Source organism: Microcaecilia unicolor, chromosome 3, assembly GCF_901765095.1.
Source record: "Microcaecilia unicolor chromosome 3, aMicUni1.1, whole genome shotgun sequence".
Taxonomy (NCBI): domain Eukaryota; kingdom Metazoa; phylum Chordata; class Amphibia; order Gymnophiona; family Siphonopidae; genus Microcaecilia; species Microcaecilia unicolor.
This window is the reverse complement of record NC_044033.1, coordinates 264,623,238-264,649,105: the sequence shown is the minus strand read 5'-3', so window position 1 is coordinate 264,649,105 and position 25,868 is coordinate 264,623,238. Positions and strand designations below refer to the sequence as shown.

The 25,868-nt window shown below is 46.2% G+C and overlaps 1 protein-coding gene across 1 annotated transcript in view; it reads left to right on the top strand.

The window, feature by feature from the left end:
- The first annotated feature begins 54 nt into the window (after positions 1-54).
- Positions 55-25,868, top strand: part of PPIL4 (peptidylprolyl isomerase like 4) — a 160,581-nt gene continuing 134,767 nt past the window's right edge. Inside the window, exons 1-3 of the mRNA XM_030198052.1 lie at positions 55-571; positions 11,784-11,851; positions 20,360-20,424. Of these exons, the coding sequence (XP_030053912.1) occupies positions 502-571; positions 11,784-11,851; positions 20,360-20,424 (203 nt within the window). The 5' untranslated portion in view covers positions 55-501. The remainder of the gene's footprint in view (positions 572-11,783; positions 11,852-20,359; positions 20,425-25,868) is intronic.

The following is a 25,868-nucleotide window of genomic DNA, read 5'->3' as shown; positions in this document are numbered from 1 at the left end:
GCGCGTTCTCTCTCTCTCTCTTGGTCTCACACATCCAGTTCACGCGTCACGCCGTGTCTGATAGGAATGCAGATTGGCTACTAAGCATGCGCATGCTCTCTCCTGTACAGTGGCCGCAATAGCGGCCATTTTTGACTGGGGCAGGGAACTCCGCCCAGCACGTTGGGAAATAATTCGTTGACCTCAAGTGGCCAGCCCCAGAAGAAAAACGGAAGTTTGGTTTGAAATTATACATTGTTAGATTCCACAGAACGCTGGCTGTTCTAGCTTGTTTCTTTCTTCTGTGTTTTTTTTTTTTTGGTCGTTTTCGCAAGAACCAATCGGTAGTTCCCATGTTTATGCAGTTTATCGTGTCTAGAGGTTATTTGCCCGCCAGCGCCAGAGAAGGACGAAAACAGGTTGTTTTGACGAAACACCACCAGCACTCCGGCCGTTCGGTGGCGCGCGCCTTTACGAGATTGGGGAGACCTCAGTAGTGGCAGAGTTTTTGCTGCTGCCGCCATGGCCGTGTTGCTGGAGACCACGCTGGGAGATCTTGTCATCGATTTATACACAGAGGAGAGACCGAGAGGTGAGTGTTGGGACACCGACACCCGTGGGATTATTAACTTGTATTTGTTAACTAATCAAAAGGAGGATAGAGCCCTCTGATGACCAGTATAATTATTGTCAACCAAGATTTCTGACCTTTATAAACTGAAATTGTGATCATCTGGATATTCTCGGACCAGCCAGTAAAGGACAGCCACAAGACATTTAGCACTAGTAAGAGATGTTAGCTGTTAAGACGCCACCTTAGCCATAGGAGCCAGCTCTGTGGGTGCAACAGTGAGTGCTGAGCACCCCAGTACAGAGCAAACTCCTTCACTGTGTCCAGGAGAGTAATTTTTGTTGCTGACTTTACTGACCTCACCACCCTTCCCTTTCCCCCTTAACCTAGTTGTCTTCTTCCTATTTCCTATTTTTCTTTGACAATTATGACAGTGTGAATGATTGACTACTCTTTTTCTTTGTCAATTGTAGTTCCTTTCCATGTTTTATTATTTGTGAGAATTGTTCACTGCCTTGGTCTGCCCCATAGTTAAGGAGGTATATAGTACGTTTGCATAAAGAAATAAATGATCGCCAACAGTGTCAAATGCCACTGATACATCAAATTGCAATAATATGATTTGACCCTCTCTACTTAATTCTTTCTTAACATCTTCAAACATGCGTGGGATAAACATCAAGGAATCCTGTTTAGAAGGAATGATTCCGTGGAATCTTAGCAGAGATTGGTTGGCGACATGGGTAATTGGGAAACAAAATGGGAGCTGGGCAGACTTCTACGGTCTATGCCCTGATTGTGACTGAATAGATAGGGATGGGCTGGAGTGTAAATTTTAAGGGGCTTCGATGTTAGCTTCAGAACTTAGTACAAGAACAGTGCTGGGTAGACTTCTATAATCTGTGCCATGAGAAACGCAAGGACAAATTAAACTCGGGTATACATATAAAGTATCACACACCATGTAAATGAGTTTTTTATCTTGTTGGGCAGACTGGATGGACCGTACAGGTCTTTATCTGCCGTCATTTATTATGTTACTATCTGATGTCCATGCAAGCAATAGTGGCTTGGTGTTGTGAAAATTCCTAGAACTATGTTGAGACAGTAACAATATATTCAAATTAATAATAAAATTTGAAAATTGATAGACCACCGAAAACTCAGTGGCTTAGAAAAGTCTAATTCAGATGCTTTCGGGATAGGAGTTAATACAATATCTCCCAACAACTGAAAGAAAAACAGTCACAATTTAAAATCAAATTTACTAAATAAGTTAATCAAATACTCAGGAAGTTCAGAATACACATGCATTACGGGACCTGCAACACTGATTTTAAGGTGTAGAATTATTTTCTTCCATTCATTCACCTCTGGTGCGATAGATTACAGGTATGGTTCATGATAGAAATGGGTCAAATAGCACTGATTCCTCTTCTCAAGGGTTCTAATTTAGATCTAACAGTTTCAGCCTGTTATTGTCCTGAGGTGAGTATACCCATTTTTACTAATTAGCTGCCCCCCTCCCCCGTTTACTAAGCTGCATGGCAATGCCGACACAGCCCATTCAAAATGAATGGACTGTGTTGGCATTAGCGCATGGCAGCCAGTAGAGCAGCTTAGTAAACAGGGGGTTAAGTTAATTGAATCCTACATTTAGTAAACAATTCTTTGAATACCTTGATAGATACTCATGTTTGCTTCCCTCCACATTTGTTTTTAGGTCTTGACATTTTTTTATTAATTTATAATGCAAAATACAAGGAATAATCAAATAGTCATATCAAAGAATATCAATATATAAGTAACAGAGGAGGGAAAGGTAGGGAGGTAAAGGAGGGGAGGTTAGGGGAAAGCAAGTTATAAATATATTCAAAACAGAACCTGCAATTTACACTCAAATATTATGGAGAACGCTTGTTTAAAGAAAGATAAGTTTTTAAAGGCAACCACAGTTTGGGAAAATATAAAGAATTTCTAACTTTGATGGCTAAAGATAATTCAAATTTGTGTATTTGTAAAACAGAATGCCACCAAAAGTGAGAATTAAGAGAGGAATTATTTGCTAAAACCATTTTTAAGCCTATAACGTATCATACAGTTTGGAGGAATATTTGTCTAAAACATTGTCAATAACGGGTGAACCAAATATGATTTTACTGATTGAAAGCACTTCAGATAAATGAAAAATATCAGAAATCACACGCCAAATATTATTCCAAAATTTGAAGGTTTTAAAACAATCAAAAAGAATATGGTTGAAGGTTCCTATAGCTGACTTACAAGACCAACACAAGTTATTATCCAAAAGACCAACAATTTTCATTTTGTGAGGAGTCCATAATGACCTGTGATGAAGAGAAATTGCAAATAATTTGCAGATGCTATAGGTCTACTGATTCTGGTCCAGAACGATCTCCACTGCTGATCTGTCAAGTGGCATTTCAGCTCAGATTCCCATGTAGATCGTAGACTAGCTTTTCCACTGTAGAGTGAAATAATCATGAACTTGTAGAGTTTAGAGGCAACATGACCTTTTGATGTGATTGATTTGTTTTTAGACCAGTTCACAGTACGGGAAGCCTTATTGCTTGTCTTGATATCTTATTTTGCCGCTGCAATATTACTGCAATTTAATATCTCTGCCACTTTTGATGCAGTAGACCATAATCTATTGTTAAAGAAGTTGAGTGAAATGGGCTGTCAGGATCTGTCTTTAGTTGGTTCTGAGATTTCCTACTTAATAGAAGCTACTGTGTCCATAAGAATAATGTACTTTCTCAATTCTGAACTCAGGTTTGCGTGGTGCCACAGGGCTCCCCACTTTCCCCTCTTCTTTTTAACTTGTTTATGTCATCTCTTAGAACCATTAGATGAGGAATGATGAACTACTACTTTCATGTGCGAATGACATCTTTATATTAACGTCAATATGTGCTGATTTTTTGGAAACTGTAAAATGGCTTACTTTTGGTTTAGATTGAATTCAAAATTGGGCCATTGGTAATTTGTTAAAACTAAATATTAATAAAACAAAACTTGTATGATTCCACAATTATAATGTTGTCCCAGACATGATAATGTTACCTTCAGGATTATAAAATTTAGGGTATTAGATATCATTCTTGCCTCATCCTTGACTTTTGAACCACAAGTTAATCATCTGTGGCAAAAACGTTTTTCAAACTTACCCCCCCCCCCCCCTTTTTTTTACAAAGCCGTGCAGCAATGCTGACGGGCTGTGTCGGCCTTACCGTGCTGGCTAAAAAATTTGATAGGGTTACTCCCTGTTTGCAGGCATTATACTGACTTCCCATAAATAAAAGGATACTATTCAAAGCTGCTTGTATGTTATTTCAAGTAATGTATGGGTTCAGTTCTGAAATGCTGCTTAATAGATATATTTTTTAATACTTTATTGTAGCTTCAAATATTAACAATATAAATAACATTAATGAAATATGAATTACATAAATGTCACATTTGTGAGAACAATATCCTATATAATAAAACGCACCTCCAACGTTCTGAAGCCAAGAAAGTGAAGCCTTGAAGCATTCCTGCAACGTTCCGGAACTACGTGTAAGGCTCCATCTCCTCAATTGACAACACGTAGTTCCGAAACGTTGCAGTAATGCTTTAAGGCTTGAAGGCTTCACTTTCTCGGCTTCAGAACATTGGAGGTGCGTTTTATTATGTAAGAAGATGTGCTTGATGCTTTTCTGTAGCACATGGGGGGAATTTAATATATGCTGATTAAAGTGGAGGAGTGGCTGGAGGGGGGGCAGGGGAGAGAGGAGAATCACTGGGTGGCTGAAGGGGTGGCAGGGGACACAGGAGAATCGCTGGGTGGCTGAAGGGGCGCAGGGGACACAGGAGAATCGCTGGGTGGCTGGAGTGGGGGCAGGGGAGAGAGGAGATTCGCTGGGTGGCTGGAGTGGGGGCAGGGGAGAGAGGAGATTCGCTGGGTGGCTGGATGGGGGGCAATTCGCTGGGTGGCTGGAGGGGGGCAGGATTAGATAGGACAATCGCTGGGTGGCTGGAGGGGGCAGGGAACAGAGGAGACTCGCTGGGTGGCTGGAGGGGGAGCAGGGGAGAGAAGAGCATCGGTGGGTGGCTGGAGGGGAGCAAGGGAAAAAGTAGAATCGCTGGGTGGCTGGAGGGGGGCAGGGAACAGAGGAGACTCACTGGGTGGCTGGAGGGGGAGCAGGGGAGAGAAGAGCATCGGTGGGTGGCTGGAGGGGAGCAAGGGAAAAAGTAGAATCGCTGGGTGGCTGGAGGGGGAGCAGGGGAGAGAGGAGAATCGCTGGGTGGCTGGAGGGGGGACAGAGGGGAGACACTCGCACCCAGCAGTCTCACTCTCTCTGTCACACTCACACATTCACGCTCTCTCTCTCACACATTCACGCTCTCTCTCTCTCTCTCACACACACACAGTCAATCTTACACATACTCTCTCAAACATACACACTCCGAGGAAAACCTTGCCAGTGCCCGTTTCATTTGTGTCAGAAACGGGCCTGTTTTATTAGTAACCATATAAAGCACAAGAAACAAGCATGAGTAATAAGAATTAGTCTAAGGTCAAAGGTGTAGCAAGCTCAAAAGTGGATTATTGCTGACCTTGCAAATTATGGGCTAGGTTTACTAAGCGGCAGTATGGGCGCGTTAGCGTTTTTAATGCGCGTAAATGGTGTACGCATGTTAAGCGCTAATGCACCCATAGAAATGTATAAGCACGTTAGCGTTTAACGCGCCTTAAAGTTACAGGTGCGTTAAAAACGCTAAAGTACCATAGTAAACATACTCCTATAAGTTAGAAATATATGTATCTAACATTTTCCATTTTAATAATTTCCTAGAGTTTGGGAATGTATGACATCGAAGGTTGGATTCATAGTTCTTCTATAGAATAACCCATTTCCCCACATTTGGTAAGGGAGAGATGAATTATCCTTCCAATGATTTACGATAATTTTAGTGGCAATAAAATCAGAAAGTCAAATAAAAGTTTGTGAATCATCAGATAATTCAGGCATGATGAAAGGCTTCCAAATGATGATTTAACCCCATCGTTATTACGTTTATTACAAATTGTATATTTATTGTTGCTACGTAAGCCTCATTGAACCTTCCATGTGTGGGAAAGCGCGGGTACAAATGTAATAAATAAATTTGGAGGGTAGTAGATGAAATATTTCTGAAACTTTATCCCATATGTCTGACCAAAAAATGCCGAGCTTGCCACATTCATTAACACATGGGAAAGTGTGCCGCCTGTTTTGGAGCAAGACCAACATAGGTCAGAAGAGGTTTGACTTTCCTGGGTGTCCAGAGTGAACGGTGATAAACAAAGTATAAGGATTGGGTGATTGAAGCAGATATTGAAACTCTAGGACCTAAGGCCCAAAAAGATTGCCATATTTTGTTTGAAAGATGAGCATTCAAGTCTTTTTCCCAAACTTGTTGAGTTCCCAGGCTGAAGTTTTTTTTTATATAGTTGGAAGGTCTTGTAGATGATGGAAGCATGATGAGAACAATGGATAATCTTTCTGATGAAAATATCCAGTGGACATTCAATATTGAAGAATGCATAATTTTGAAGAGTTGTTTCAAAGAATGATTTATTTGTAGAAAGTGGAGGAATTCGGAGTCAGGAAGGTTGAATTTAGGTTGGAGTTAGGTGAAAGTTTTATATGTAACATTTATCAACAATTGATCTAGGTACCAAGTTGTGACATCATCAGCAAGTCCTTTATTAAGCACCTAGGAACTCTCATGTTTTGCCTTTGCAAGAGGTCTCCTAATCTTGTTTTTGTGTTACCTGTTTAGTTCATATCCCTGCTTGGCTTTGTTCCTGAGTCTTGCTCCTGAATGTCTGTTCTGTGTTTCTCTTGAGTATTGTGTTTCAATGATGCTTTGCTTTGTTTCTGTGAGTTTGCTTTTGAACCTTGATCCTGACAAGCCTGGCTCTAGAGCCACACCCTTCCCTTGGTGTCTGTATCAGTTTGACTCTACCCTTGGCTGCTGCTTTTAGTCTAGCCCTGCTTTTGACTCTTGCTATAGTTAAGCTCTGTGTTTAAGCCAATCTCTGTGTTTAGCCAAGCTCTGTTCCTGTTTTCCCTGTTCTGTTTCCTGTGTCTGTAGTTCTTGTTTGTTAATTCTGAGAGTCTGTAGAAGCCAGCATCATCCCTGATTACTTCACTACTATGCAGCTGTGTCTGCTGCCTCCATCTGCCTGGCCTCTCCCTTTCCAGCTGTGGGTGCTGGTAAGCACATTGCTTCTTTGTTAGTCTTTCCTTAGTCTGCTTAATCCTTTGCCTGCTATGTTTGCATCCTGGCTCTTGAGCTCTGTTTCTGCCAAGTTCTGTTCCTGTTGTGTGTTTGAGCCAGGTTCTGCCCATGCTCTGTGTTTGAGCTAGTTCTGTCCCAGCTCCCTGTCAAGCCAAGTCCCTTTCAGTATCCTGTTCCAGCCAAGCCTGTTCCAGAATCCTGAAGCCTGTTCCTGCCTTGTTTATTGTCTTGCTTCTGTTATTCTTGCTGCCTAGCTCCTATCCTGTCTTCCCTGTCTAGTTGTGCTTTGTCTTGTCTCTTTCAGTCTAGTCCTGTCTGGATCCAGTCCTTGCCTTGTCCTGCCCTTTTCTGGACCCAGTTTTAATCTACTTTTGTGTTTTGCCTTGTCTTGCATTTCTGGGTCCCAGTACCAGTTTTAATCTAGTTCTGAGTCTTGCCTTGTCCTGTCTGGGTTCCAGTTATGGCTCCTTTGCCTTCTTTTCCTTGCCTCGTCTGGATCTGGTCCTTGTTTTATCCATTGTGTTTAGTTACCTCTGTCCTGCCTTGTTGAGTCTGTTAGTTTCCATATCATCATGCTGATCAATCCATAGACTGGTGGGTTGTGTCCATCTACCAGCAGGTGGAGATAGAGAGCAATCCTTTTGCCTCCCTATATGTGGTCATGTGCTGCTGGAAACTCCTCAGTATGTTCTCTATCTCAGCAGGTGGTGGTCACACACAGCAGCAGCTCTGGCTAGGTCTCCAAGCCTAATTCTTAGGTTTTGTTGAGAACCTGGGGTTGAGGGCTCTTCTTGAGCAAGTGCAAACCTGGTGGTGCCAGGTCCCTCCTTTTCTCCCCCCTCCCGCTGGCTCCGTTAAACTGGGAGAAAAGCCAGCTGTGCCCGACTCAGTCCCTGGAGTATCTGGGAGTTCGTTTCGACACCCAAGTGGGCAGAGTGTTCCTGCCAGACAATCGGATTGTCAAGCTTCAGGCTCAGGTGGACCAGTTCCTAGTAGCCTCTCAAGGAGGCCATGAATCTATGCCAGTGGGCGGAAGCGAACCTGGAACAGCTGTCGGCGGCCCACATTGGGGGAGTCATGAATGTCAAGGCGGACTTTCTCAGTCGCCATACCTTGGATCCCGGAGAGTGGCAGCTATCTGCTCAGGCGTTCTTGGACATCACGAAGCGCTGGGGCCAGCCGGGCCTAGATCTGATGGCGTCATCGGCCAATTGCCAAGTGCCGCGCTTTTTCAGCAGAGGACGGGACCCTCGATCTCTGGGAGTAGATGCTCTTCCCCAATAGTGGCCGACACAGGAGCTTCTCTATGTGTTCCCGCCCTGGCCCATGTTGGGCAGGGTGCTAGACCGGGTGGCAAAGCATCCGGGCCGGATAATCCTGGTGGGTCCGGACTGGCCCAGACGTCCCTGGTATGCGGACTTGATCAGGCTGTCAGTGGACGGCCCTCTGCGACTGCCAGCAGAGCGGGGCCTGTTGCATCAGGGTCCCATGGTGATGGAGGATCCCTCCCCCTTTGGTCTTGAGCGGCAGCGTCTGAGGAAGAAGGGCTTCTCAGACAAGGTCATCGCCACTATGCTGAGAGCGAGGAAGGGCTCTACTTCTACTGCTTACGCCAGGGTTTGGCGTACCTTTGCATCGTGGTGTGAGGCAGGCTCTCTTTCTCCCTTCACTGCTCCAATTTCTTCAGTATTGGCGTTCCTGCAAGAAGGTCTGGAGAAAGGCCTGTCGCTCAGTTCCCTTAAAGTCCAGGTAGCGGCTCTGGCTTGCTTCAGGGGTCGCCTGAAGGGTGCTTCCCTGGCCTCGCAGGGAGTTAATCCCTGCGCTTTCTCAAGGGAGTTAATCACTTACGCCCTCCTCTGCACTCGGTGGTGCCTGCGTGGAATCTCAATCTAGTGCTAAGAGCCTTGCAGAAGCTGCCTTTTGAACCCTTGTCGAGGGCATCTCTGAAAGACCTGACGTTGAAAACAGTCTTTTTGGTGGCTATCACTTCAGCCAGACGAGTTTCCGAGCTCCAGGTGCTATCATGTCGAGAGCCCTTCCTGCAGTTCACTGAGGCAGGAGTGTCTATTCGCACAGTGCCTTCCTTCCTTCCCAAGATTGTTTCTCGTTTCCATGTGAATCAGCAGCTCTGTCTACCCTCCTTTCGTAGGGAGGACTACCCAGAGGAGTACTTTGCTTTCAAATATCTAGATGTGAGATGAGTCATCATCAGATACTTGGAAGCGACCAATGATTTCCGGAAGTCGGATCATCTGTGCTGTTCGCAGGTCCTCGTAAGGGTCTGCAGGCATCCAAGCCTACAGTGGCACGATGGGTCAAGGAAACCATTGCAGCGGCTTATGTGGCCGCGGGGAAGGTGCCGTCTATCCAGCTGAAGGCTCACTCCACTAGAGCACAGGCGGCCTCGATGGTAGAGGCTGGGTCCGTCTCCTTGGAAGAGATTTGTAAGGCGGCAACTTGGGCATCGGCTCATACCTTCTCCAGTCATTACCGCTTGACTGTGGCTGCTCGGGCGGAAGCCCGGTTTGGAGCTTCAGTGTTGCGGTCAGGGATTTCTATGTCCCGCCCTGGGTGAGTACTGCTTCGGTACATCCCACCAGTCTATGGATTGATCAGCATGATGATATGGAAGGTAAAATTATGTATCATACCTGATAATTTTCTTTCCATTAATCATAGCTGATCAATCCATAGCCCCTCCCAGATATCTGTACTGTTTTTATTCTGGTTGCATTTCAGGTTCAAGTTTAGTCTTCAGTTCCTGTTCAGGAGGTTTTCGTGTTCAAATTTTTTCGATTGAATTCTTCTGGAGTTGAGACGATTTTGTGTTACAGTGAGCTGCTGCATTCCTCTCCCCTCCGTTTTACGGGGCTGGTTTGAGACCTAAATTCTGCCGGCGCTCCCTCCCGCTTCGTGCGGCAGTAGGGCAGCCTTATATCCCTCCCGCTTCGGCGGTGCTAGGGTCAGCCAGCTCCTCCCGCGGTTGCGGTCGCAGGATAAGCCAGATCCCCCCCGCATCAGCGGGTGTGGTGTCCCTCCCCCGCTCCGCGGGGATGAACTGGACGGATTCCCCTCCCCCACTTGTGTGGGGATGAGCTGGGTTGATTCCCCTTCCCCGTTTCGGCGGTGGTGAGCTGGGCAGAGTGTCCCTTTGTGGGTCTAATTCTCTTAAGTGCTGAGTCCTGCGGATGGAGCTTTGATATCGACATACTGAGGAGTTTCCGGCAGCACATGACCACACATAGGGAGGCAAAAGGATTGCTCTCTATCTCCACCTGCTGGTAGATGGACACAACCCACCAGTCTATGGATTGATCAGCTATGATTAATGGAAAGAAAATGACCAGGTATGATACATAATTTTACGTTATCTTAGTCCAGTCTGTTCTGATTCCTGCCTGTGCCAGCCCAGGTTATTTGTCTGCAAAGCTCCAGCTTTGGTTCAAGGGCCCACCATTCCTGATAGTTGTGACAGACGACCCTAGTTTATTGATGGGAATTTGAAGTAAATATTTCTCAACATATAGACGTATATATGGTAATCTTAAGATGACCAGCTTTTGGTGTAGCAGACCTCCTTGAGTTGTTAAGGCCTGCACCCCGAATCCAGTGTGCCAGATCCAAATTAGTATTACAGGTGCCTCTAACTTTAACATTTCAGGCAGCCATTGTGAAAAAATAATGCCACTAGGTCAGCATCTTCATTCCGGGAGGCCCACGGTGCAAGTGTTATGCCTATGTCAGTTCTCCAGGTCATCAGTCTGTTCCTGTAAGGTGTTTTGCCTCTCTTCCAATATTCAAGTGTATTTTTTTTACCCAATCAGTATTTTCAGTGCCTGCAGTGAGCACTTTTGCCAGCATTTCTAACATATCCCTTTCCTGTGCACAATTAGTGGACCTGAGTATTCAAAGTCCTTGGGGCTGTATGATGCTGGCTATTTTGAGGAGCTCACCATCCTCTGTCATCTTTCTGTATTCCTGAATGTATGTGTTCCCCACTATTTAGCTCAGCCAAATTTATAAGTAACTAGCCGTTAAGCCCGTTAAAACGGGCGCGTATTGGAATGTTTTTTTTTTTTCCCAAGGCCCCCCTCCCGTTGCAGCTGCAAGGCCCCCTGCCATCCTCCTTCCCTGCCAGCCCCAGGCCCTCCCCCCCAGCTCCCAAGGCCCCCTTCCCTCCCTCCCAGTTCCAAGGCCCCCTACTCTCCCTCACAACTGTAAGGGGCCCCATTCCCTCACAACTGTAAGGGCCCCCCCTGCCCCCCCTCCCAGTTCCAAGGCTCCCTGCCCCCCCCCCCCCCCCCCCCCCCGTGCCTTCTTCCCAGCCAGCTGGAAGGCCCCCTTCAGTCCAGCCCTCCCAGCTCCAAGGCCCCCCTCCTTCTGAGACCTCCCATGTCCCCTCTCCCCCCCCCCCCCCAAGGTAGCCGCTACCGCCCCCCCTTCACCCGGCCCGGGCCCTCTCTTCGTTATTCAACTTACAGCAGCGCCAAAACAGCAGCAAGCAGCAGCTCCCGTTGGCCTTCCTTCACTGCCTGTGCCTCGCCCTCGTGTGACGTCACGTCGGCGAGGGCAGGGCACAGGCAGGGAAGGAAGGCCAACGGGAGCTGCTGCTTGCTGCTGTTTTGGCGCTGCTGTAAGTTGAATAATGAAGAGAGGGCCGGGCCGGGTGAAGAGGGGGTGGTGGCCACTCCGGGGGGGGGGGGGGCGGGAGCGGCTACCTTGGGGGGGGGGGGAGCGGTAGCGACGTCAGCGGTTCCCTCCCTCCCCTTCCGCGCATTTTCCCTCTCTGTCCCGCCCCCCTCCCCCCGTCATCACGTCTTGACGCGGGGGCGGGACAGAGAGGGAAGTCTCTACTGCGCATTTGCAGGTGAGTCGGTCACTTGCCATTTATAGGTTTGATGGGGAAATGTAAAGGAAAAAAAATCTTTTTCTTTTTCAGCCTGTTTGAATTTCCTGAAGCTCTGCAAAATCAAGTACTATAATTACTGTCTCATTCATAATGTTCAGGTAAGTGCTTCTTCATTATTTTTTTCGCTTACATCTTCTGCTGATTCTATATATTCTAGTAAGCTTTCGATCAAGGATCAGTTAGTGCCTGTAGAACAGCCAGTTTCTAAATGTTCATAATAACCCAATTTATGCAGTGTATGTACGTTGTAAAAAAGAGCTTCTGTTTCTTTTCTGATGTGTTACTATGATGTCTGAATTCCAAGAGATCTCATTTTAGCTCAGCTAGGGGCCCTTTTACTAAGGCGCGTCCAACGCGCGTCAATTTGGAACTACTGCCCGGCTAACCTGTGCCCTGGGCTGTAATTCCATTTTTTATGTACAGCAGAAAATATTTTCTACTGCATGGTGCTAACTGGGCGGTGATCGGCAGTGTATGCAAGCTGACGATTACCACTCAGTTAACGTGTGAGACTTTACCGCTAAGTCAATAGGTGGCAGTAAGGTCTTAGGCCCAAAATGGACGCACAACAATTTTTATTTTGCCTCACATCCATTTTCTGGCAAAAGAAAAAGGCCTTAGACCTTTTTTGCAGGTGCGCTGAAACATGGACCTGCGCACGTCCAATACACGTACCTACAACACCACAGGACATTTTTCAGTGCACCTAAGTAAAAGGACCTCATACTTTCCTGCATTCTGCTGCTCTGATCACTTTATAAATCTTTTTTCATTGTCATCAAGCAGATAAAGCCATTACGTATGGGTTGTGTCCATCAACCAGCAGGGAGAGAGAGAGAGCACTCAACTTTTCACAGTGCCTCATGGCCAGCCAGCTCCACTGCCTCTTCAGTATTCTCTATCTCCCCAAGCAGGGTGGCTGCAACTTCTTCGAGCGCCATCAAAAATCTGCCTGGGGGTGGCTCCTGGCTTGCCAGTTGTTAGCTGGGGTGTTAGAGGCTATAGCAGCTTCACTTTGAAGGCACTTAGGTTAGCCCTTTCCCTGCCTTACCCATGCCCCCGTGGATGTGGACATATTAGCTTGCTTTTCCCTGTCCTTTCCCACTCAGTGGATGCAGGCACATTGGTTCGCCTTTCCCTGCCTTTCCCACTCATCTGAGCCTCCGGAGTTCTTATTACCTAAGCTTTCCTCACAGCGTTAAAAAAAAAAAAAAATGGAACAGAGGTTTTCCTTTGATTCTTCTATGGGACTGGAGCTGTGATACTCGGTCCGGTGAGGTAAGAGTGTTTTCTAACTCCTCCGGGGTGGGCCCGCGATCGGGGCATTTTTGGCGCGAAACCGCCATTTTGAATTTTACCGCCGTTTTCGGCGATGGCTGCAGAGAATGTAAAGCGCTGTTCCCGGTGTGGCAAGCGCAAATCAGCAGTGGGGCTCTGTAAATCGTGCTGTACAGGTGTAAGAGCCGGCCCGAGCATGGCGAGCGATGATTCTTCCCGCTCAGAGCTGGCAGTGGACGCCATTTTGAATTCTCCGCATGGCGCAGCCTCCGTAGAGACGGAGAGCCCTGAGCCGGGGGGGGGGGGGGGGAGGACCTCGAATTGAGGCTATTCAGGGAGCAGCTAGCCCCGGACAGGATCTGGGTGCCCAGAGCGAGTTTTTCTCCCCTGACTTTGTTTTATTATTGCATAAAGCATACATGCTGAAAAGAGCTCTCCCTCAAGGGTCGCCTGAGGCCCCTTCTATTGTCCCCCTCCCCCCGGTGGATTCTGGCCTGGTACTGCCCGCTGAGGCTATTTTCAGATGCCCTAGAGGTCCTTTCTATTGAAGAGCCTGACAGTGGCACGGCCTCCTCTGTGAATCCTAGGATGGCTAGTACCAAAAAGCTTGCTCAAGCCTTTCCTTTGCATGACTCCATCCAAGAGCTTATTTCTGCTCAGTGGGCTGACCCCGAGGGACCTTTGAAAGTTTCCAGGGCTATGGAGCAATTATACCCTCTGCGTGAGGAGCATTTGTCTCGCTTTGCAATGCCTAAAGTAGATGCCCTAGTCACTGCGGTGACAAAGAGAACTACCCTCCCTGTGGAAGGAGGAGTTGCCCTGAAGGATATACAAGACCGTAGGCTGGAAGCAGCACTTAAACGGTCCTTTGAAATTGCAGGTCTTACTGTTTGGGCGTCTGCATGCAGTTGTTATGCTGCTAGAGCCTGCCTGGCGTGGTTGCAACAGGCAGTGGAACAGCCCGGAGATGGAGCGGAGCCCTTCTCGGATGTGGCTCCGCGGCTGGAGTCGGCCTTGTCCTTTTTGGCTGATGCCCTTTATGATATTGTCAGAGCTTTGTCTAAACAAATGGCAGTAGCAGTGGCGGTTCGTCGTCTTATTTGGCTACGACATTGGGCAGCGGACATGGCCTCTAAGCAAAGGTTGGTGAAGTTGCCCTTTCAAGGCCTTCTCCTATTTGGTGAGGAGTTGGAAAGAAAATTGTTAAAGGCCTGGGAGATCCTAAACCCCAGCGCTTGCCCGAAGATATGCCGAGGCTTTCCTCCAAGAGCCAGGCGGTCCACTCCTCTTATAGACCTCGCTTCCGTGAAGCTAGAAGGTACCGCCCGGGGCGTTCTGCTGGGTTCACTTCTCATGCCCGTTTTTCAGCAGAGGAACTCCTTTTGCTCGGACAAGCGTTCCGCAGCCACCGGCTCTAGGCCTGGAGTTCAGGGGCAACCCTCTCAATGTTGGTGCGCCGGCCCCCTCCTCGCTTCCTGTCATCGGAGGATGTCTTTCCCTCTTTGCCGAGGAGTGGGCCAATATTTCCTCAGATCAGTGGGTTCTGGACCTGATCAGAGATGGCTACAGAATAGAATTCAGCGCCCCAATAAGAGACGTGTTTGTGGAGTCCCGATGCGGTTCTGCCGCCAAACGGGCGGCGGTAGAGGAGACTTTGCAAGGTCTGATTCGGTTAGGGGCCGTGTCCCCGGTACCTCCCGCCGAACACGGCTACGGCTGATACTCCATCTACTTTGTGGTGCAGCGAAAAGGTGGGTCTTTTCGCCCTATTCTGGACTTAAAAGAATTAAACAAGTCCCTGAGAGTGCGGCATTTCCACATGGAAACCCTGCGCTCCGTCATTGCTGCGGTACAGCCAGGAGAGTTTCTCACGTCTCTAGACCTGAAAGAAGCTTACTTGCACATACCAATTTGGCCCCCGCACCAGAAGTTTCTGAGGTTTGCGGCATTGGGAAAACATTTCCAGTTCCGGGCCTTGCCTTTTGGCCTCGCCACAGCTCCCCGAACCTTTTCGAAGGTAATGGTGGTAGTAGCTGCTTTGCTCAGGCGAGAAGGTATTAGGGTTCACCCGTACCTAGACAACTGGCTCATCAGAGCAGACTCTGTAACAGAGAGCTATCAAGCTACAGCCAGAGTGGTCTCAGTTCTTCAATCTCTAGGCTGGGTGGTCAATATGGCCAAAAGTCACCTGACCCCTCGCAATCTCTAGAATATTTGGGGGCCAGGTTCGACACAGACTCGGGCTATGTATACCTACCCGAGCTAAGGCGGTGCAAGCTTCAGAATCAGGTCCGTCTGCTCCTGAGGATGCCCCGCCCGCGAGCTTGGGACATTGTCCAGCTGCTGGGATCGATGACAGCCACATTGGAAGTGGTGCCCTGGGCGAGATTGCACCTGAGACCTCTACAGTATTCCCTACTTCAAAGATGGTCTCCAGTTTCTCAGGATTATCAATGCAGACTTTCTTGGCTCCCTGCGGCCTGACTCAGCATGGAGTGGTGGCTCTCAGACAGCATGCTGCGGGGAGGAATGCCACTGGCACTCCCCGATTGGTGTCTAGTAGTGACAGATGCCAGCCTGAAGGGCTGAAGGAGTCGGAGTGGTCCATCAACCGCCTGGAGTTGAAAGCAGTGTTTCAGGCGCTTCTGGCCTTTCAAGTGACCCTGGAAGGATTGGCTGTCAGAGTGATGTTGGACAACATGACAGCAGTGGCCTACATAAATCGACAAGGCGGCACTCAGTGCAGAGCACTGGCCACGCAGGCCGAACAGATTTGCCACTGGGCCAAGCTGCATCTTCAGTTTCTGTCGGCAGCTCACATTGCAGGTCAGAGCAACGTGCAAGCCGATTATCTAAGCAGGCATCAGATCGATCCAGCAGAATGGGAACTAGCAGACGAAGTATTCCTGCAGATATGTGCCAAATGGGGCAAGCCCGAAATGGATCTTATGGCGACAAGTTCAAATGCCAAAGTCCCGTGCTTCTTCAGCAGACGGAGAGATCCTCGCGCGGCAGGGTTGGATGCCTTGACTCAGCCCTGGCCTCCGGGCCTACTATATGTGTTCCCTCCGTGGCCCTTGATAGGGCGCGTGCTCCTGCGGATTCGGCTGCACCCAGGAGAAGTGGTCCTCGTCGCCCCGGATTGGCCCAGGAGGCCTTGGTATGCGGACCTCCAACAGATGCTAGTGGAGGCTCCCCTTCCTTTACCTCTGGTACCGAACCTGTTGTCACAGGGCCCGGTAGCCATGGAGGACGCCTGCCGCTTTGGTCTTATGGCATGGCGATTGAGAGGGCGCAATTGAGGGACAAAGGCGCATTCTACTAGAGCGATTTCTTCCTCTTGGGCTGAAACTGGAGCACTCTCTCGTCAAGAGATATGCAGTGCAGCTACATGGGCTTCTAAGCTCTCTTTTGCCCGACATTACAGGCTGGATGTGGCTGCTAGGAGGGATGCGCGTTTTGGAGCACAAGTGCTAGCGCGTGGTGTGACCTGTTCCCACCCTATATAGGGATTGCTTTGTTACATCCCATTCGTAATGGCTTCATCTGCTTGATGACAAGGAAGGGAAAATTAGGTTCTTACCTTGGTAATTTTCTTTTCTTTAGTCATAGCAGATGAAGCCATGAGCCCTCCCTGTATGATTGTATGCTGTGAATCTGTTTCAGGTTCTGTTCTTGTTTCCTGAAGTGCCTTCCTTGGGAGAAAGTTGGAAAACAGTCTTCAGGATTCATGTTCACTTATAGGAGGATGAGTCTATTCCCTCCAGTTTATGTTTTGGAGGATGAGTTTATTCCCTGCAGGAGGTTGCGTGTATCCCCTCCAGTTATACAATAAGGAGGACGAGTTTATTCCCTCCAGGAGGATGTGTTCATTCCCTTGTTAAGGGGCCATCGTTCGCTGTGAGGAAAGTTCATGTTATTCCCATTGCGGTTTGCCATACTGCTTTGGAAGCTTCAAATACTGAAGAGGCAGTGGAGCTGGCTGGCCATGAGGCACTGTGAAAAGTTGAGTGATCTCTATCTCCCCCTGCTGGTTGATGGACACAATAGAGAATCCACAAAGCGTGGAGAACTCAAAGAAGACCCACGGATACTTTGTAAAACAAACAAAAAAGTGGGCACAAAACCAGGAGTCCCAGAGACTGTGATCCAGTCTCTGGGACTCCTGGTTTTGTGCCCACTTTTTTTGTTTGGTTGATGGACACAACCCATACGTAATGGCTTCATCTGCTATGACTAAAGGAAAGAAAATTACCAAGGTAAGAACCTAATTTTCCCATATGGTTAGCACAAGCAGAACTTACTGTTTGACCATGCCAACCAACTGAATTGCGAATGCCCATTCTTCCATATTTTTATTTGAGATAGAAACACCATACAATGAGACACTCCTCTTAACTTTTAAAAACTTGGTTGGAGAAATTAACTTACGTCTAGAAGACACTAATAATCAGAATACAAAAGTTCCTTGATTTTCTTGGTATTTGGCGATTCTCAGTTTTTAATAGTTTGTCCTCTTATACCAAAGGTCATGAATTAGATATATTAGCAACTAAATTTAGCGAGCCCACAAACGTTCTTATATCAGAACCTCAGTGGTCTCCTATTCCATGGTTAGATCATTAGTAGGTTAATATTCAAACTTAATTGGAAAGAAGCTATAAGTTGTCCCAATATAGCCAATAAACTTTATTACCTTTATTACTAGAAGTAAAATTGATCCAGAAAGTTTCTGGTCTAAAGATCAAATAACTAACTTGCTCATTCATCTCAGCTCCTTCCACAGACTTTATACAACAATGGAACGATACATGTAGAGTACTAGATGAGTTGGCTTTTCTAAAAGTAAAATCTAGACCCAATAAGAAATTTATATCCCTGAATTTATCTCTCTTTTAGAAATGAAGTGTAAGTGCAGACGGCAAAAAAGAGTCTGGACTAAAGGTAGAACCATTGACCAACAGATTCTTTGGGAAAAAGCTCTTAAAAGAATATAAGCACTTAAAGTTTATAGGTGAAATAAACGTTAACCCTAGGAAATTATATTCTTTGGTTAACAATTTATTTAACACTCAATCTATTTCTAACATTAATGAATCCCTGCCTTCAGTAGATCAATTGACAAACTATTTTGAACAGAAAATAATTAAAATTAGATAGGAATTATATAGCTCCCCCTCTTCCGTTGAGCATTTCCTGAATCAACATGATCAGTCATCTTCTTGCTTGCAAGCTGACAGAATTTGGTCTGCATTTCATTCTTTCAGTGTATCAAGTAAGACAGTTATTATGCAAATATGCCAAATCACAATGTCTGCTTGACATTTGTCCCAATAGTTAATGGGCTTCATTATGTAAAGCCTTAAAGACTAATAGTAAAATTTTAAACTTAATGCGCCAAACAATAGGAAGCCAATAGAGCTTAATAAGTTGTGGAGTAATATGATCCCGTCTACTCAAACTTCCAGTTACCTGGTCTGCAAAAGTTTGGGCCACCTGTTATACCCTCAAAGATGTTTGAGGAAAACTGCAAAAGAGGGCATTACAGTAGTCCAAATGAGGCATGTCACAACTCTGCATCACAGAACAAACATTTTCTGCAGAGATTAAACTTTTTAAGTGTTATTACTAATTGTATTTTAAAGAATACAGTCTTGATGGCAGCAGCAATTTGTTGCATAAATGACAGTGAAAAGTCCAAAATGACCCCTAAGCTTCTCACTAAATTCAAGATAGGAAGAGAGGCATTTTCAAACTGAAAATGTGATAGTGGACATTTTTCTCCTAAATGAGACAACCACAGAATTTAGGTTTTCTCTATGATCAGGGAGCCACCATTGGCATTCATCCAAGATTGTATTGTTCTAAGATAAAGTTCAATCAGTTTAACTCCTCTTTCAACCTTTGATAGTAAAGACATGTAAAGCTTAAGATTGTCCACAATAAACGATAGCTAATACCTAAGGGAGTCTTTTACTAAAGATTAACTTGAATTATCTGCAGGAGGGCCCCTAGAAATAAAATGGTCCCTCCTGCAGATAATTTGAGCTAATCTTTAGTAAAAGACCCCTTAAAATTATCTAATAATATGCAAACTGGAAACAAACAAACAAAAGAGCAGATAGGGAAGAGCCCTGTGGTATGCCTGACTTCACTGTAATCCAATCTGATTTAGAAGAATTTTGATTCACTTGAAAATGACTATCGATAAAAAAAAGATTTAAACCACAACAGAACTTTACCAGAAATTGAAAATGATTTTAACCACTCAGTTAATAGAGCATGATTCGCAGTATCGAATGCAGCCGCTACATCTGATATTAAAAAAAAAATGTTCACCTCTATCAAAATCCAATTAATAAAATGTCAGTAGTATGTTTGGATCTGAAACCAAATTGAAAAGTGTCCAGTAGATGATGTTGTTCCACAAAATATGACAATTGATATAAAACCAATTTCTCCATAACCTTAGCAAAAAAAATTACATTAAAAATAAGAGGAAAATGTTCACCTTTATTTGAATCCAAAGAAGGCTTTTTTTAACAACGTCACACTGCTGCCTGCTTTTATAAAGCGGGTACTTCTCCTTCTGAAAATGCTTTGTTAATGATAATCGCCATAAAAGGAGCTAAATCTGATTAAAGGCTTTCAAGACTGAAATAGAGCAAGAGTTCAGCGGACCATTAGAGTTATTTAATGCCAGAATAGCTTATTTAACCTACTGTGATTCGACATGTGTAAAATCTGTCCATATTTCTGTAGTGTCAGCAGAATCCAAATGGATACGTATCTTACACGAATTAGCAACCTTTTCTGCTTTTTCATGGAAATAAAATAGCAAGTTCTCCAAGGGCTAGCAGGCTGGATTATTCTCACTACTGGGTCGTCATCTGCGACGGCCCAGGAGACCGGGAAAAGTTTTTGAGTAGATGGAGTAAGTGGTTCATGAAGCTTAGGAGGAACCAGGGATTCCACAATAGCATGGAGACTTCATATGCTGAATTCAAAAAAAGGCCTAAAGCATTCAATTTTGCTAATGCCTTTGTAGATGCTCTGGACACATCGAGCTAATTTGCTTCCTATTCTTTCCCAGTTTTATTAATCTGCTGCAGCATATTTTTTTTAACCAGTTTTATTTGTTTATTTTGTCCGTTTACTGGTTGGTATTTATCCCTTAGTCTATCTTTCTGTTTTTATCCCTTGCAAATTTTTAAACTGCTTCTTTATTGTTTGTACATTATATCAACCATTTTGTTATTAGTTTTATGAAAGGTGACATAGCAAAATGCTGAATTAACTAAACTAAACTGTGTTTTTGGTGGTTACAGCGGGACTTTATCATACAAACTGGTGACCCGCTGGGGACTGGTCGAGGAGGAGAATCTGTCTTCTGGTGAGTGCGTTATGTTTACATATAGAAAAAATAAAATTGCTCTGATTTGCCAACTGCTCGTCAGCAATCATGTTGAATTGCTGTGTCTGCAGAGTTCTGAAACTCTTTCTGCATCATTGTCTACCATCTTATGGGATAAGAATTATTTCATCTTTACTGTGGTGATAAACTGCCTCCTCGTGTAATATATAACACTAGTACTCATCATTTTTACAGAAAATCTTATTCTTTGCCTTGAAATATTGGTGCATGAAACATTTCAGAAGCCATGTAGATTTGCAATGTATTATCCAACTTACTACTACTACTACTAATCATTTCTATAGCACTACTAGATGTACACAGTGCTGTACACCTTTTATGTCGGTACTTTCTCTGTCCCTAGAGGGCTCACAATCTAAGTTTTTGTACCTGGGGCAGTGGAGGGTTGTGAATTACCCAAGGTCACAAAGAGCTGCAGTGAGAATTAAACCCAGGTTGCCAGGATCAAAGCCCACTGCACTAACCATTAGGCCACTCCCACTTCTTGTGAACATGTGTTCAATGTAACATTTATTCCTTTGGTTAGAGTAGGTTGGTTGTGTTTCTTACGTATTCTTGGTCTTCTATTTGTTAATAACCTAGAGATTTTTGATTTTCTGCCAACCTTTAAGCCCTGTGTCATGACTATTGTAGTCTCTTCTTTTGAAGTTATGTCTTGTTTCACTGAATTTGTTTCCACGGGATTTGTAGAGTGTATGTAGTTCATTTTTTAGACCTATGTAATTTAGACTACTGTAATGCTACCTGAATACTGCAACAAGTGCTGTGCAATTTGTGCAATGTTCTGTTGCTAAATGCCGACCAGATGTCAGTGTTAACGATTCCATCTTTCTTAGGTTGAAGGCCCTACAGTGGCTTCCAATAACACAATATGTTAAGTGTGTAAAAGTCTTATTTTAAGGTTAGGGATTTTGAGAGTCCTAGTTCTTGTTTGAATTTAATTCAACTATATGTATCTGTGTGTGTGTTGCAGTCCGCTAGTAGTTCCTTCCATTGAGAGTGCTTGATGCTTGGTGACTCACAAGTATGCATTTTCAGTAACAGGACCTAAATTTTTTCTGCAAGTTACATTCTGTGAGTAATTATCTAGATTATAGGAATAAGCTGGAAATGTTTCTGTTTGCCAGCCCCTCCCCTCCCCCAACTCCACATGAAACTCCAACCATTCCATCCCTTTGAAATGGAAACTTACTTTTTCTGGACTTCTAACTTTTTAGGAGGAGGAGACCTGCCCATGCTTCTGGGTGGTGCGTCACAATAATAGGTACCTATGAAGAGCCAGACACTCTGGGAAGAGGGTTAGGCTTCTGGTGGAGGGTTTGAGAGGCAGCTCAAGGTGGAGGGAGGGGGTTACTCATTTGATGTTTTACTTTTAAGCTCCAAAACAAAACTGAAAAAATGGAGGTGGGAGGCGGGAATTGGAGATGGTGTGAGGGAGGCCCAGTAGAGGAAATCCTTTCAGTTTCTTTTTGAACTGGCTAGCATAGAGAATTTCCAGAACCAGTTCTAGGTGCAGGCTCTAGTTTCCTGCAACTGCCCAAGGGTAGATTTTGCAGCAAGAGTTAGATATTTCTTCAGAAAGTTTCTGGAATTATGTGGTAATTATATTGCATATTTGAATATATTTCTATATTAATGTAAATTTGCATTTTACTTTTTAAAAATAGTTTTCTGTTTCTTGTATGTTTTATTTGGTTCTTATTTTGAGGGGGAAAGGGATCTTGTCAAAAGGGAGGAGGCGATAGGGAAAGATGGTGGATGGAAAGAGAGACGGGGGTGAAGGATCAAGGATATGGGAATTTCAGAGGTGGAGAAGGAGGAAAGGAAATTGAGGGGATCATGGATTGGGGAGAGAAAAAGAACAGTACACTTATTGTTACTGATTTTTCTCTCTTGAACTTTGTCCCTGCACCCCACTCTGATCCCAGTTTGGTGTTAGGATGACAGCGACTGTGACATTGCAGTCCTTTGGGCTAGTGTATTTCCCTCTTCTACCATCATCCATAGTGTTGCAGTTTGAACACTGCAGCACTGTGTTGCTGCTTGGGTTTAGAGTGCAACACTGCTCCTTAGCAGCAGAGGAGAAGGACCATGCCCAAAGTGAATACTGTGCTGTTACTGTTGTCATTGTTATCTGGAGTCAGCATGAATGGAGAGGGGGAGAATTATGTGAGCTACTGCCTTTTCTGCTTTCACGTAGCCCCATAGTTCTGGCAATTCTTTTGGAAGAACAAGGAGAGGGAAATTGCAGCATAGTCACCAACAATAGCACGGACTATGTTTTGGCTAACAACTTACTCGGTTTTGAGACTTGATGCTGCTGCTTTTTGGCACACCTTATACTTGTATTATATGCCTGTTGGATGTATTGTGCATGTTTCAAACCGACCTCTGATGCAGGCTATTAGCTGAAACAGTTTGTGTCTGGTCCTTTAATATGCTTTGCTAATATTCATTCTTGGAGACCAGCTTCATGGCTTCATTGGTAATTTGTTTGACAGGACTGGCTGGACTTTGCAGTCTTTGCTGTGAATTGCAGGAGACTGGGGCACTGGTTTTAGGATTCTGTGTGCACAATAAAACTTTAACATGCACTCCAGATGCTACATTTTTGACATTACGAGTGCATGGTAAATAGCATTTGAAAGAAAGCATATTGTGCTATTTATCATGCCACAGAGACAATCCCCCTTGTAGTGACATACAACTCAGAGCTAGACAAATTGAGAAGAATCATCAAAGATCTACAGCCACTATTCCAGGAGGATGAACTACTGAAAGAGAGATTCCCATCCCCACCAATGCTGGCCTTCCGACTGCCGCCAACTTAAAACACAAACTAGTGAAAAGCAGGCTCCTGATAGAAACTCAAAAAGAAGAGAGTGGCACACATCCTTGCAATATATCTAGCTGCAAACTATGCCAACACATTTCACAGGATCCCAAAGTCATTCACAAAGGAAAAACATTCAACATAAAGGAATCCTTCACATGCTGATCTTCAAATGTGGTATATATCATTCAGTGTGAAGAAGGGTGTTATATTGGAGAAACAAGCCAGATGCTAAAGATGAGATTTAATCTACATTTCCATATCATCAAGCTGATCAATCCATAGACTGGTGGGTTGTGTCCATCTACCAGCAGGTGGAGATAGAGAGCAAACTTTTGCCTCCCTATATGTGGTCATGTGCTGCCGGAAACTCCTCAGTATGTTCTCTATCTCAGCAGGTGGTGGTCACACACAGCAGCAGCTCTGGCTAGGCCTCCAAGCCTAATCCTTAGGTTTTGTTGAGGCCTGGGGTTGAGGGCTCTTTTGAGCAAGTGCAAACCTGGTGGTGCCAGGTCCCTCCTTTTCTCCCCCCTCCCGCTGGCTCCGTTTAAAAAAAAAAAAAAAAAAAAAATTTTAAACGTCTTTAAAGGCGTTTAATTCGACGTTTCTTTAAACGTTCATTGCAGCTACTCACTGGGACACCAGTTCGTTACAGCTCGGAGCGGCAAGCAGGTAATTTTACCTTTTTATAGCGGGCAGGGGGTTCCCCGATTCTTCTCCTCGTGGCATATGGCGTCGGAGGGCGAGGGCGCAAAGGGTCGCTCCCCGGATCGCTGGAGCGCTTCTAGAGGGGATGCGGGGGTTTTACAACCTGATTCGCCCTTGATGGGTAACAGTTTAGTGACCGATGAATGTCCCGGTCGTTCCTCCGGCGTGGCGGTTTTTTCCCGCCATAAACGCCCATCCCCCGCTCCTCGCCTCCGCCATCTTGGCCGGCCACGCGGCTCGGACGGCTTCTTCGTGGGCCGCCCTTGAGGTTGGAGACATTAATGCCATGAACGCCCTTAATTTGGGCGACGGCACAAGCGGCTAAAGTTAAGCGCCGTTCTTCCCGCGCGGCTCCTTCGCGGAGTTTCGCGCCGGACGCCATTTTGGATGTGCAGCATGTCTCTCCCCCGCTATTGCGAGCGCCGGTTGAGAGTGCGTCTAGGGCTGTTGCCCAGGCTGCGGAAGTGCACAGTCTGGGGGGTTTCTCCCCCGAGTTTGTTTTGCTGCTGCATCAGGCTTTCCTCATGCAAAACGCTGCCCCTGCTCCCTCTTCTGATAAAGAGGTTGAGGTTCCCAGAGGTAAACGCCCTCGGGTTGATTTCCAGGCCTTGGAGGACTTTGTCTCCTCCGAGGTAGATGAGGGCAGCGTGTCTGAGGTCTCCCAACGGTCCTTTGCGGATTCCTTGGAGGAGATAGATCCCCGCTCGGATGGAGCGGATGACCCCTCTGCAGCGCGGTTTTTTAGCCCAGAGGATTTGCCCAACCTGTTTTTACAGGCCATGGACACTTTGAAGATTTCCTCTCCGGAGGACGTCTCTCCCTCAGCCCCTGTTGGCTCTGCCATTATGCTGGGGACGAAGCGCCCGCCTAGATCCTTCCACGTGCATGATGCCATGCACACCTTAATTGCGGCTCAATGGGATGTCCCGGAAACGAGCCTTAAAGTGGCTAGGGCTATGTCCCGCCTCTATCCTTTGGCTGTGAGTGAACGTGAGGCCTATCTGTGGCCTACCGTGGATTCTTTAATCACTGCGGTGACTAAGAAAACGGCGTTGCCGGTGGAAGGTGGCACGGCCCTAAAGGACGCCCAAGACAGAAGATTGGAGGCGGCCTTAAGGTCGTCCTTTGAGGCAGCTGCTTTAAGTTTGCAGGCCTCAGTTTGCGGCTCCTATGTGGCCAGGGCGTGCCTGACTATGGTGCAGCGGGCTTCCCCCTCGGATCTTTCCTTGAGGGCTGATTGGCCGGCCCTGGAATCGGGCTTAGCCTATTTGGCAGACTTGCTGTATGAGGTCTTGAGAGCCTCAGCTAAAGGCATGGCTCAGACAGTCTCTGCGCGGCGGTGGCTTTGGCTGAAACATTGGTCTGCTGACCACGCCTCTAAATCCCGCCTGGCTAGATTGCCTTTTAAAGGCAAGCTGCTCTTTGGGGTCGAGCTGGACAAAATCGTGACCGATCTCGGCACGTCTAAGGGCAAGAAATTACCAGAGGTCAGGGCTCGGGCTAGTACTCGTCCCGGTACCTCCAGAGGACGGTTGCTGGAAGCCCGTCGGTACCGCCCGGGCAAGTCGGGTTCCCCTGCCCCCTCTTCCTTCAAGAGGAATTTCTCCCCCAAGCAGCATTCCTTTCGCAGAGACCGCCGTCCCGGAGGTGCTCCCTCCGGTCCTCCCCCAGGGTCTCGTACCCAATGACGGGGCCTTGGTCCACGCCCCAGTGCAGATTGGAGGACGGCTGTCCTCGTTTCTGGGCGAGTGGACCACTATAGCTTCAGACGCGTGGGTGCTGGAAGTCATCAGAGACGGCTACAAGCTAGAGTTCTGCCAACCCTTAAGAGACGGGTTTGTACTCTCTCCCTGCAAGTCTC